This window comes from Perca fluviatilis, chromosome 21, assembly GCF_010015445.1.
Source record: "Perca fluviatilis chromosome 21, GENO_Pfluv_1.0, whole genome shotgun sequence".
NCBI classification, from domain to species: domain Eukaryota; kingdom Metazoa; phylum Chordata; class Actinopteri; order Perciformes; family Percidae; genus Perca; species Perca fluviatilis.
In genome coordinates, this window is record NC_053132.1 from 14,548,655 (window position 1) to 14,561,235 (window position 12,581).

The 12,581-nt window shown below is 39.4% G+C and overlaps 2 protein-coding genes across 2 annotated transcripts; both read right to left on the reverse strand.

Moving 5' to 3' along the window:
- Positions 1 to 2,479: 2,479 nt before the first annotated feature.
- On the reverse strand, positions 2,480 to 10,031 carry LOC120550977 (DNA cross-link repair 1A protein-like). Its single transcript, XM_039788025.1, has 8 exons — positions 9,544 to 10,031; positions 9,316 to 9,449; positions 7,760 to 7,878; positions 7,259 to 7,402; positions 6,832 to 6,977; positions 5,816 to 5,970; positions 4,511 to 4,652; positions 2,480 to 3,504 (listed from the first exon to the last, which is right to left on the reverse strand). Exons 1-8 carry the CDS (start codon positions 9,932 to 9,934, stop codon positions 3,338 to 3,340), a joined length of 1,398 nt encoding a protein of 465 aa, XP_039643959.1. The 5' UTR covers positions 9,935 to 10,031; the 3' UTR covers positions 2,480 to 3,337.
- Positions 10,032 to 10,078: 47 nt separating this feature from the next.
- On the reverse strand, positions 10,079 to 12,427 carry LOC120551609 (DNA cross-link repair 1A protein-like). The gene is made up of 2 exons (XM_039789094.1): positions 11,757 to 12,427; positions 10,079 to 10,755 (listed from the first exon to the last, which is right to left on the reverse strand). The coding sequence occupies exons 1-2, from the start codon at positions 12,169 to 12,171 to the stop codon at positions 10,079 to 10,081; spliced, it is 1,092 nt and encodes a 363-aa protein (XP_039645028.1). The 5' UTR covers positions 12,172 to 12,427.
- Between the last annotated feature and the right edge of the window lie 154 nt (positions 12,428 to 12,581).

The following is a 12,581-nucleotide window of genomic DNA, read 5'->3' on the forward strand; positions in this document are numbered from 1 at the left end:
TTAAAAATATTTTCAGCCTCGCCTATGTCTTCGTCTTGCTCAAATTACTGTTGCCATTTCACCAGCGGCATAAAGGTCTACGAGGAAACTCGATTGCGGCTGGTTTAGACCTGCTTTTAAGAGGCGGAGAATTTCCCCGCAGAATAGAGGCGCGCTCTTACTGACAGTCTTTGTAAATACCACGGAATATATAATTAGGGGCACTTTGCGCTTATCCTCCCACCTTTTTGGGTGGAACTCCCACTTTCCCCACGACCCTCCCACGAACGCATATTGAAAGCGCAACTTGTCTCTTCTCGCTCATGTGGCAGACAATCTGCGATTTTACCCAAGTGCGCCCTGTTTGTAAATAGCCCGCATCGGTTACGTCCGTCTTTGCGACCAATTAGCGCCTGGAAACAGGCGCAAACGGCTTGATAAATCTAGCCCTTAGTGCATAAAATGGTGCAAAATGCACACAGTTACTGTATATAGACTTCTGTAAAAACACTATTTTTAATAATTAACTTTAATCCAAGATGACAGGAAGCAACGGCATTCATCAACAGCCTTCTCTCTCCCCTTTCATATCTTAGCTGTCCTATCCATTAAAGGCTGAAATGCTAAAAAAATTATAGCTTGGGAGGATGGTTTCTAGTTTTTTTTAATTATGTCTGGTGACCAATGCCACTCCCAGACAACATCAAATGGAAAATATCTGCAATATATCTGCAAAATATCTGCAAATATCTGCAATATCTGTTCACTTGAAGTGCTACAAACCATTCTGAGTTTTATATTTAAAATGCAAAATTATGTCCACACTGGGCAAGGACAAAGCTGGCCTCTAAAAACATTGTTAATATTCCCATGACATCGTATCAGCCTTTACAAGATTAATGTTTCAAGTTTTAATAGAGCTATTAAACAGTTCTAACAAAGAAATTATTCAGGACATTTATTTCTTAAGGCCATTCTTCAACTGTGAGGATCAAGCTGTGATGTATTATGATATATAAATACTCTCCATTACAAATAAATGCATTCTTTGCAAGTGTGCAACAAATACAGGTTGTACTGGGACATTGAATCTGTGTTTTATTTGTAAAATGATATGAATAAACTTTAAAAGCTGCCTTTTTCTTGGACTGTGTTACTAAGCAACATAATTCAGCTTTTACCAATTCCTTTACTTCCAAAAGTCATTCAATTGAGTTTTAAGCTTTAAAAGTTTTGATTATCTTCATGTTTACATTTCAAGGTCCTGTTACACCTGAAGACATTCTGACAACACACCATTTTTAACCAGTTTCGTAAAACCTCTCGTAATCTTATTCTTTTTTCAAGGAATATCAGCTGATATATTATTCACTTAAGCATAAAGTGAGAGCTAAATGGCATCTAATTTAAAAAGTTGGCGGGGATTCTGTATCCCTGTCAGCAGGGGCAAGAACCGGAACTTCCTTGGATGGAAAAGAAATATAAAGATAAGGAATGTTCTTTGTCTCTATATCAACAAACAAAAGACACTGACATTGTGTTAAAAATGTAAATATGAAAATATAACTGGCCAGGCAAGGCAGGTAAGGATTTGAGGGTTTTGTGCTTAAACACTATGTGCATTTCTGTGTTCTCTCACCTTTCGGGCTGATTTTACGGATTTCCTCCACGTAGTCTTTGGTGCGATAGTCGATGGGGTGAGTTACCCCGCCTTGAGCAATGGTCTCATGTTTGGGGGCTGATGCCGTGCCAAAAACCGTCACATCTGGCACAGTCTGACACAGCTGGGTAACAGCAAAGTTTTTTTTGTTATTCATATGCAAGACTCCATTATTTGTGGACATAATTATCTTTCAAAATCAGACACCAATAAGACATACTGTACCTAAAGAATGAAATAGAAAGACATTTCAACAAGCGCCCCAGTCAATCCAATTTCAGTTTGGCAAGACTTAATACATATAATTCATGCCTAAGGTAAGAATATGATACGCCATGATTAGAAATGGCTTACTGGAAATGGCTCGCTGTGGGCAGAGATAGTAATACAGTGGTTATTACATCAGCCAAGTACAGTGGCTGATAAACATGACACATGCATTATTTTAAATAGGAAGAGAGGCAAGGGGTGTAATGAAATGCCTAGAGATGGTTTTAAATCCAATTATCAGGGCAACTTTTTATTGTGAACACTGCTATGCCAAAAAATTAAGTGATGAAAAGTTACAAGATTCAGTGTTCATAAATATGGTAGGCAGCTTTTATGTTACATTTTAAAATCAAATCATTAGTAAATTAAGATATGAATTATACATCACTGACTGCACACCCTGGGATATACAGTATTGTGGGAATCTACAGTACAACATTGAATCTTTTCAATGTACAGATTTTGCGGCAAACATTTTCCTCACTCTGGCCCCTGAGATTGAACACGCACAGCTCAGGCAGATTGGATTAGTCGAAGTTCTACATGAAAGGTGAAATCACGCAGTGACTCTGTGAAAAGCCTGTTTTATCAGAAACTGAGATTCAGAAAGCGCCATCTCTGTAAAGCATGTCTCTGCTGTCTCAGAGATAAACTGCTTAAAAGGTCTGACAGCAGCACACTGTTCCAAGACAAGTTTGCATTTCTACAACAGTGGCATTCCTCCAACACTATTTATTCCCAAAGAGGCACTAATGGGGAATGATTTTAATGTACAGCAGCAAAAATCCAGAATAATGCAAACTTAAAAACCACTGATTGTGCCAAGTTTGCAAATTATAATAAAACTCGTCTTCAATCTCATGTACAATTTTTGACATTTGACAAGTAGTATGAACATGTTAATGTTGCAAAAAAATGAAAAACGTGGGTTAAGAAAGTTAAAAATATTTCTTTTTATAAAATACAGATACTTATAAAATTGCACAATTTTAAAGCAGCAGTGTATTGTTGACACTAACGGTGGAAGTGGCCACAGCAGGCAGTGAACACATCCATTTAATTCAGTTCCATTGTATAATACTTTTTACAAAAAAAAACAGGTCTAATTGTAGACAATGTGCGTACGACCTCAGATCATGTTTACACAAAAACGGCTTTCAGAGTTGTTTTAATTCAGACCTTTGTTGATAAAAGCAGAACCTTTATAATAGATGTGAATGCACTTCATGTTCACCTACTTCATCACAAACCCTCACTCTGCACTGAAATACTAGAGTTATGAGCTCAGCAGTCTGAGGCTATATGTCCATCAGGCAGTCTCTATTTGTTCCACTTGGTCATCATTACAGTATTGAGAATTAATTGGTTTTACTCTTATAACCAAGGAGCAATAGAGGCGATTTTGAGTCCAGCTGTGAACAAAGTTTACTACAGTGTAGCTTTAGTTTCCATAAGCCACTCATTGAAGCACTTCTCCATAGCCTTCCTGCTAGCCCAGCTGCCATTGTTGACTGTCGGGATGATCTTGAGGGGCTGAAGCCACTGGACGAAACGCTTCAACTCCAGAAAGCTGCTGTGTTCACTGTATGGGATTCCTGTCAAGTAAACAAAAGGGTTGCCATCATTGTGTACCTAAACGTTGGCAATACAAATGTAGCCAAGCGGAGCACGGCTAACAAGCCCAAAGATAACCCATTGTTTTTCCTCACAGGGTTATTTTAAGTGAAGGTTATAATTATCTCTATTTTCTATTTATGAAGGAGACAAGTCCTGTAGGGAAAGAGGCAAGCAGTGGTTTAGAACTGAACCAGAGGACTTTTCCCTTTCAATTGGATCATTCGCTTAGATTAGATAACCCTAACCCTCATCATAGAACTGCTAAATGTATGGCGGAGTCAGTCAGATAAGCAACGGGGCTAGGTGCTCAACAAAGAGACCCACAGACTCAGACTTTTCCCTTTTGGGAGCTCAAGGCAAATTTCAGATGATTATATAAGACTATCAAATGTCTCATTTCTTTTGTTTTGAGGAGAGAATCAGAAGACATCTGGCAGTGTCTCAGAAAGCTGATGCCTTGTTTGTCCTACCTTCGCCCCTCTACAGATTTGATGTGCTCCGCTGCTTTAAACAGATACAGCTAAAACGGAACCTACTCAAAAACAAAGTCAATCCTCCCACATGCAGATAACAATATTAGGAGCAGTAATAGCATATGGCTGGGAAGTGCAAGGGAGAGGAAAACAACACAAGTCAGAGAGAGTGAGAGAGAGCGCAATCTGGCTTCCGCCTGACTGACACACAAACTGCTGAGGAGGAAGAACTTATGTGCGAATGTGCGTGGCAAAAGCCTCTAGCTGATGATTGTAGGTTACAGGCCAGATGGCTGATCTGGTCCTAGCAGTGTGTCAAGATGACAATTAAGATTATTCACCATTATAAAGATCTGTTTTGTGGACAGGAAAAAAGTGATGGGGCATTAACAACTACTACTATATAATACCTATACCTTTGCAGAAGACCTTCAAATATCGTTAAACAGTGTTAACAGTCCTAATTTAGTATTCATGGTTTTCTCTGTTAATGCTGTATGTAAGTGCATACCATAGATAGAGATGTTGCCACTGATCTGAGGCTGAATATCTTCTACTGATTCCACCTTCTGGCTGAAGGTCCAGCCTGTGGGCTTGAAGGCCACCAGTTGATCGTACCGTCCTGAGAAGCGTGCCAGGTAATCCTGCAGTTTCTGGAGACAAGATGAAAGTGAGAAGTGGACATGGAAGTGAGAATTTCATATTCAAACAGCACCGCATTGTACATGAAAATGCAGCTTGTAAAAGTGAGGAAGGAAATGTAGTATGTGAGCATGGTCTTTGAAAATGTATTACATGCTGATGAACTGAAATGTGACAACATATTGCAGAACGCTGATGCTACCAAGAACAGCTGCTAAACGTATACATAAAGCTCTCTTCCAAAATGTGTAAAGATATCTTATGTTTGTGCAGCTGTTTTGCTCACGCTGATAAGCATCATCCTGCTTTGTGTTTTCGAATAGCTAACCTCCAAACATGACTTACTCACACACATCACTCGTTTGCCAGCTGATAAACAAAACTGTAAAGAGGTTATTTACAATGCAAACATTTAACTTTTAAATGGTTTTATATCGTTTTCTATCAATCTATCGATTTATTTCAAGGTGACTCTGTCCGAGTTCTAGTAGCTCAGCTCTTCTTGATAAAAATTGCTCAAACAGTCACTAATCAAAGGTCTCAATGCTAACCTAAACTGCACATATTTCCCCTAAGTCAGCCTTTCGGTGCCTACTGATGCTTGAGTTATACCAACTCAGGGACTTATCTGTGCTGATACAGATGGCAAATTTAAATGAGTTAGTCCTTTTGGAGAGATGCTATGCTTGGTCATCATAATTAGCATTTCCTAATTATTTAAATTGCTGTTCTAGATACTAGCATATAAATCGACCATAAGCAGAATAAGAGACGTGTTTGCACATCCGAATAAACTGTCCATTTGACACGCGGGCCCTTGGTTAAACAAGAGAAACATTTACACAAAAGGTCTGCAGACCATTTGAGAAACAGTGTGTAACTACGGTATATTAGCTAGTTCTATTCCCCTTCATCTTACTAAGTAGTGTATTATTAAATTGAATTGTCAAACTTACCCAAATACATGGCCTTATATGCATTGAATAAATATTTATAGTGCCTGGGGGAAATAAGTCTGATGTGATATATTTGATAGTTGTTTTATTCTTATCACTGATGTACTTTGTTTCCTAAACATGCCCCTAAAATAGGATTAATTTCTATATCCCTGAGTCCCACTGTAATAACTCCTCTTTGCAGCTCAGTTAATGGAAAATGAGACTGCTGCACCTACTTTGAAGGAGAGCTGCATCATGGGCAGCACATGGACCTGGGCTGCCTTCCAGTCGGTGGTTATACGTTGTCTGACTTGCTCCGACTCCAGACAGCACATGGTGTTGTATTTGTCTCGAGAGAGGCACACTTTTGACCCCAGAACCTCTGCCAGTGCTACAAATGAAGCAGAGTGAGGTCTATTTAAGAAGCAGGAATGTGGGTAATTCAGCCCTTCATTTTAAGACCTAGTATGTACTTGCATTTAATAAGACCCCTCGCCCCGCCCCCCAAATCAAAACACAATCTGGATAAATTTTATCGTGTTCATTACCTTGTAAAGTGTTTCAGAGCACAGATACTCTCGTGGAATAACAGAGAACTAACTAGCTGAGTACAATTGTACAATTTTTCCATTCTAATTCCATGCAAAGCTTGTTGAAGCAAAAGGTGATTACATAATGAATGCATGATGTTCACATTCTGTGAGGACAACATTGGTTTTTCATCACTCCACCACACCAAAGTGGAACAGAGCATTGTTCATGCATCACTAGAGGACACGAGAGTGGCTCTTTTTTTTCAAAATCCACAATTCTCCACACCACTCCCTTTCGGTACACGTAATCCCACATGCCCTTTCAGAGGGAGGAAAGGTCAGGTAGTGATCAAAAGCTACAGACAAAAATCCAAGTGCCTTCCTTTTAGGTTTAGAAATATATTTTACTTTCTGTGCAATAGTTTGTGTCAAAGAAATATCACGAATAAATAAATATATCGAATAAATTAACATGTCATTTTCACTGATATAATTAGTCATCAAAAAACATACCTGTCTAATGATCAAACTGTTTTCGAATCATGTGCAAGCTATATCAACCCCATTCCTAAATCTTTATCAATCAATTTATAAAACTGTTTAAAAACCGCATAACTCTATGAAATCATTTGTTGTTAGACATCATGCCAGGTCTGCCATGTCATGACAAAATTGTAGCCATGCAGATGCGGAAAGTACAATTTTGACTAAACACTCACCTAGAAAGACCTTCTCTTTTCCCACAGAGTAGGATCCACACACCACGAGTGTACGTGGGTTGAGCGTCACCAGTTCAAAGGCTGTGTTGGCTGCAAAGTTGATGACCTCTTGCTGCCTGGGGAAGGTGTACTCAGGACTGCAGTAGCTATAGGGATACGAGAGCTTACATTGAAAATCTGACTTTCCTCTGGGCTTCTGCATCACTTTTACTGAGTTTCTTGCTTGAGAGGATTGAGGACATGAAGTGAAAACAAAGTGCACACATTTGAGCTAATATTGATCCACATTGGCTGAGAAGAGTCTTATTTACAGTAACCACCCCAAAAAAGGTCACACATATACAGTAACCACAGTCCTCTGTTTTGGCCATTTAGTAACCTCACTGGTACATACAATGACTATGAGAGGAGACAGACAGGTACTAACGTGGTGTCTAGGTAGAGCGTCTGCACCCTGCAGCTGAGTAACTCAGGGTAGGTCTCCATTGACGGATCAGCTCTGAAGTCTCCAGTGTGGAGGACTGTCTGTCCATCAGGCAGGAAGAACAGCAACATGGCAGCTCCTGGACAACTGAAAGAACAGACGCAGACAAAAAAGTGAAGGAAGTACTCATTGTGTGATAAACAAAGAGAAGTGTCTTCTCAGAAGCTTTGACTGTCAAGAAAAGTGTGGTCAATAACGCAGATATACAGTAGTGACTGGCCTTCACAACTGTTGGTACGAATAGGTTTGAATTAAAAATGGTGGAAACTATCAAAAACATTCGACTGAGGAAACTGCCCTCTCATGCAGAATTAGAGTTTTCCTAAAAAACGCCCATTAGTATTCCTAAATGGAACAATCTAGCATTTGGCTTAGGGCTGTCTGACTTTGAAATTAGTGTCAGTCAGTCAACTGGCTGATGTTGAGGTCAGGTCGATGACTTACTGGTTGGCATCCAGGAGGATGACCGTGACCCCCTCCACGGTGACCTGGGTATTCATGGGGAGGATGTGGACATACTGCTCTGCTATCCTCAGTTTGCTCTTCACCAGGTTCCCTGTAATCTGACCAGGAGAGGCAGCTGTCAGTCAACATAAATCTCTATGGTTAACTTACATATAATGATGAGGCAGCAGTCACTAAAGCTAGAAAAAAACTACACTTTTCTATTTTAAAAAAGCAGGTAAGGTAAACACAGTATAACTACTCTATACATTTGTATATTATAAACAACTAAGTAACACCCCTTACTCACGATCAAACTTTTCTGGGCTGTGACCCACCTAGAGTCCAAGTTGAATTTATGTGACCTACCAAGTAAATAAATAAAACCCCAATGGAATCCCAATGAGTCCTTGTAAATCTGTTTTTAGTTTGAATCCCAAGATAGCACACACTGTGATAAATCATGACCCATTTGACAGGAGAACTCATCTGGCCTCTTTCACCAAAACATTTTTATTCTGGACAATCTATTGGGCTTTTTAATTAGTTTCAGAGGTATGTTCTTACATATCCCAGTAAGATAAATAGAAAATGTGCAACGCATGAAATAAAATACTGTAAACAAATCATGTCTAATTTAAACATTAAAGAGGTTCAAAGTATAAATTACATTTTTTATTGTTTTGCTGTATACCTCAATTTAGTGTATTGCTTACTTCACACCCCATAATTGGATGCAACATTTGCAAAGTAACAGCAAAGTGCTAGCCTAACGCTATAAACAGAAAGAACAACTAAGGACCCAGACAAACTCAATTTCCTGGATATGAAGTGTTTTTATCCAATACTGTGTAAAAAAAAAAAAAGGTCTTCAAATTTCAATCAACTCCAATAATGGTCAGAGCCATTGGCAAATTGGTATTCATAGCTGCCAACTGGAAGCTAATTTTCCATTCCCGAGTCAATGCAGTGCAGTGAGATAACAAATGGGTAAGGCATTCGCTCCATGCATTCAGTGAAAGAAAGCAGTCAGGAGCTTTTTAATGAGATGCAAATAAATAGAATAATAAAAAAAAGGTTTGTAGCACTTTCAAAGAATTAATCTCTTCCATAGTAGTGGAACAGGACTAACAGGCCTTAGGAGGGCAAAAGACCTGTCATTTATTTATGACACAAAACTGCAGACGTATCTAAACTGGCACGCTGTTCTTTCCCTGTATGAAATATAAAAATGTTGGGTTTGTGGGAAGCAGATTCAGTGATAGTCGAATGAAAGCTGGGGTAAAAACCACCGTCCAACACTTTTTAATGTAAAAACAAAAAAAATGCCAAAACAATGCCATGCAGAGAAGCTAATAAAAATAATATAGTAATGTAATTGATTCCTACTTCAAAATATAGTGGTGTAGATTAAAATATTGCTAAGTGATGCACAACCCAACCAGTAACATCAGGCACTTAGCCACCAGATAAAATACACAGCATAAGCACCAATAAAATGAAATAATACCTGAAGTCAGTCATTTGTATTTTACAGTAACCAAAGCTTGACTTACTCTGTTACAGTAGATTGGAAATGTGGAGTTCTTGGTCAACCCTCCGTAGTGGTCTGAGTGGAAATGTGTGAGGAAGTAGGCAGTGATGCCCTGGATCTCTCCATACCCAAAAGCATCTATGACAAACTTTGTCCCTAAGTACAATAACATTTTACATATTTTTTAGATTACAAAATAATTACCCTTCAAACGTATGCAGCAATATATGATATATGGTCACTCACTGACCTGGAATCTTCTTGTAGAAGGGACAACGTGGTAACTCTACTTCTCCCACTGCGTTCCTTCGGTTCCAGCTTCTTCCTCTCCATCCTCTGGTCCTACCTTTCCCTGCTTCTCCCTGATTATCCACCACATTACTAGTATTTACAGTCCCTGTGCCCTGTGAGGCATCTGCATTTGTGTCAGCCTTGCTTTTTCTTTGCCTGGCTCTCCTTTGTCGCCTCAGTCCTGAGTTTTCACCAAGTGTTGGAACAGGGGTGGTGTTGAGTTCATTTGGTCCACTCTCAGCCACTTTCTCCTTCTCCTTGAGCGGTTTGAGGCCAAAAAACACTCCAATATCAGTCTGCTTTAGACAGGAGGCTTGACCTGCCTTGATCTGGCCCTTCTGCGGCGGCATGGTTTGAGATCTTTGGACAATGGGGCTTTGTGATAAAGGCACTTGAACACTGCTGTCTTTCAAGTTTCTCAACTGCAGACTATCTGAGCTTAGAAGAGTTTCTACTAGAACAGATATCTAGATTTTATAAGATCCACATCTGATCTATAATTCAGAATGAATGAGGAGCTCATCTTCACTTGAGAAACCGTCACTGAACAGCACCATTGAGTTTTCATTCTCATTTTCAAATGCATCATTATTAAAAAGGGCTTTTCGACATTCGCTATTATGGACTTCAGTCTCTGCAGGGAACTCTGAAAGTGGAGAATAGGATATTGCATCATTGTTGTCAGGGGAAGGTTCACAATTGGCTAAACCTTCACAAGCTTGTATTCCACTCTCTGCTTTGACAGGAGTGGATGAAAGCTCTGTTCTACTTTCTTGAGAAGCACTGATGGGCTTTTGTCTTTTAGTAGAGGACGACCATCCTTTCTTTTTCTTAAAATCCTCTGGGCCAGGTGAACGCAGTAACAGAAGTCCATTTGTAAGTTTAGATGGAGGTGTTCCAGTGAGATTACTGTGAGGGGAGACACTATGATTGGAAACGGCAGAAAGACTAAAAGCATTATCCTGTGAAATCTCTAAAATAGAGCCATCCACATCATTGTTTATCAGTCCTGGGAGACAACTGAGGTCGGTCTTCCCACTGGTCCCTGCCTGCTGGGGTAGGCTGAGGAGGGCTGTGTCACTGTTTGCTCGACTATGGGCCAAGAGGTTGTGGTTGAATTTCTTGTAATGGTTTGGAATGGTGGAGAAGCACCGGAGGCCATCTGGACATTCTGTGTAAACAGATAAACATGTAGAAATTAGGCTTTTCAGCAGGGTACAACATGATAATCATTCAAAAGCACCTACATACAAAATCTGCTAAAGCAGTTTGACAACACAGATATTCAAAAACTTAGAGGTGCCTGAAATTACATAATAGTTTACTCGTCATGCCAAGTCTCCTGTGGCTCGAGGGAGCTTTCTAGAACAAATAACACTGATTATGTAGTCAATGTTTTCTTGAGTTGGGCTTGAGACTCCAAAGCAATCCTGTGGTACAAACTTAAGGCATGAGAGCACGATATAGGCATTTACCAGTAGGCCTAAGGGAGGATCTGATGCCATGTTCATGTCATGAGGGAATTACTGTAATTACCAGTTTCTGACTTGTAAATAATGTTTTTTTAACACCCAAGTTGTAATCACTGGTTGGGAAACTCAGATTTGTATCAGACTTGGAGGTTTATAATACAAAAGTGCCTCACATTAGCCAAAATCCACCATTCAATGTAATTAAACATATGTTTAATGGCTATAGTGCTATATTGTCACTGTATGTTATTTTTTCACCCCAATATGACCAACTCTTCAATTATACAACCTTCTTGAGTTGTCAGATAACGTGAACACTCGCCAATAACAAGGGAAGCTTCCTGTCTCTACCATCCATCCCTTATGACATGAACGCAGCATGATGAAGGATGCTAGCAAGTTGCATTGTGGGAAATGTATTATCTAGTATTTTTGGAGCTCTGACCATCCTAAGGATTAAAAGTCAGACTCTACCACAGTGATTTTGACCATAGTTTTGATCTGTCCCCCCAATTTCTGGAAGTCTAGCGCTTAATTGTTGGAGTACTTCTTTAAGTATGATGGAATGATTATGAAGAACATCTTGCATATAACATTTCAAAGAGAATTCTTTTTGTTATAGAGTGTAATAATAATAATAATGAATAAGTGTATCTGTATTTTTTTTAGATAAAGTATGAGGAAGTATGAATGTCTGTACCTTCGCATGTGTCCCTGGGGGTGTCAAGACATTCAGCAACATGCCATCTTTGAGTCTGTACCACCAATATGGAAAAGGGCATCTGACACATGGGGCAAAAGTCTCCAGAGGATGGTCCCTCTGCAGCAGCATTGTCTGCTAGCACTGTGTCACCAGAAGGAGATAACTTTAAGGGTAGATTATGCGCCTGTAAACTGCTGTCTCCAGTAAGAACAGACCTACAATCTCCACTTTCAGCTATCTTAACTTTCCGGTCAGGTGACTTGACTGAGAAAGAAGAGTCTCTCTTGGAGGTTTTCCTGACAGTACATTTTCTTTTTGTCACAGTTGCAGACGGTGATTCGTGTCTCTTCTTTTTCTTCTCAAGAGGTTTATACTCCCAAATGTCATCTTCAGAGTCCTGCTTCTCTGACATTTGGAGCACAAAAAAGTCCCTAGCTAAAGTTAACGTTAACGTTACCCAACGACTGGACTAAGTGTTAACGTTAGCTTGATACATCTCGCGGTTACCGAACATTACAATACATTAACGGCTACTGTATTCCATAATATTGCGAGGAGAATTCCCGCTGCGAAAATTGTTTTTCATAACTAATAATTACGATTTAGGGCTAATTTCTTCATACTGTATGGCTCTAATACATGTTGGCTTACTTACCGCCACAACAACAATGAATGTAGTAAAGACAAGTAGAGAAACAGAACAGCACATTCCACACATTTCACGAGCCCATTCGAGCTAAAGACCACTAAAACAATTACAAAACGTTCTTACTGATAATTAACCCAGTTTAAGGTAATCTAAAATGAAGACAACAAATCCTT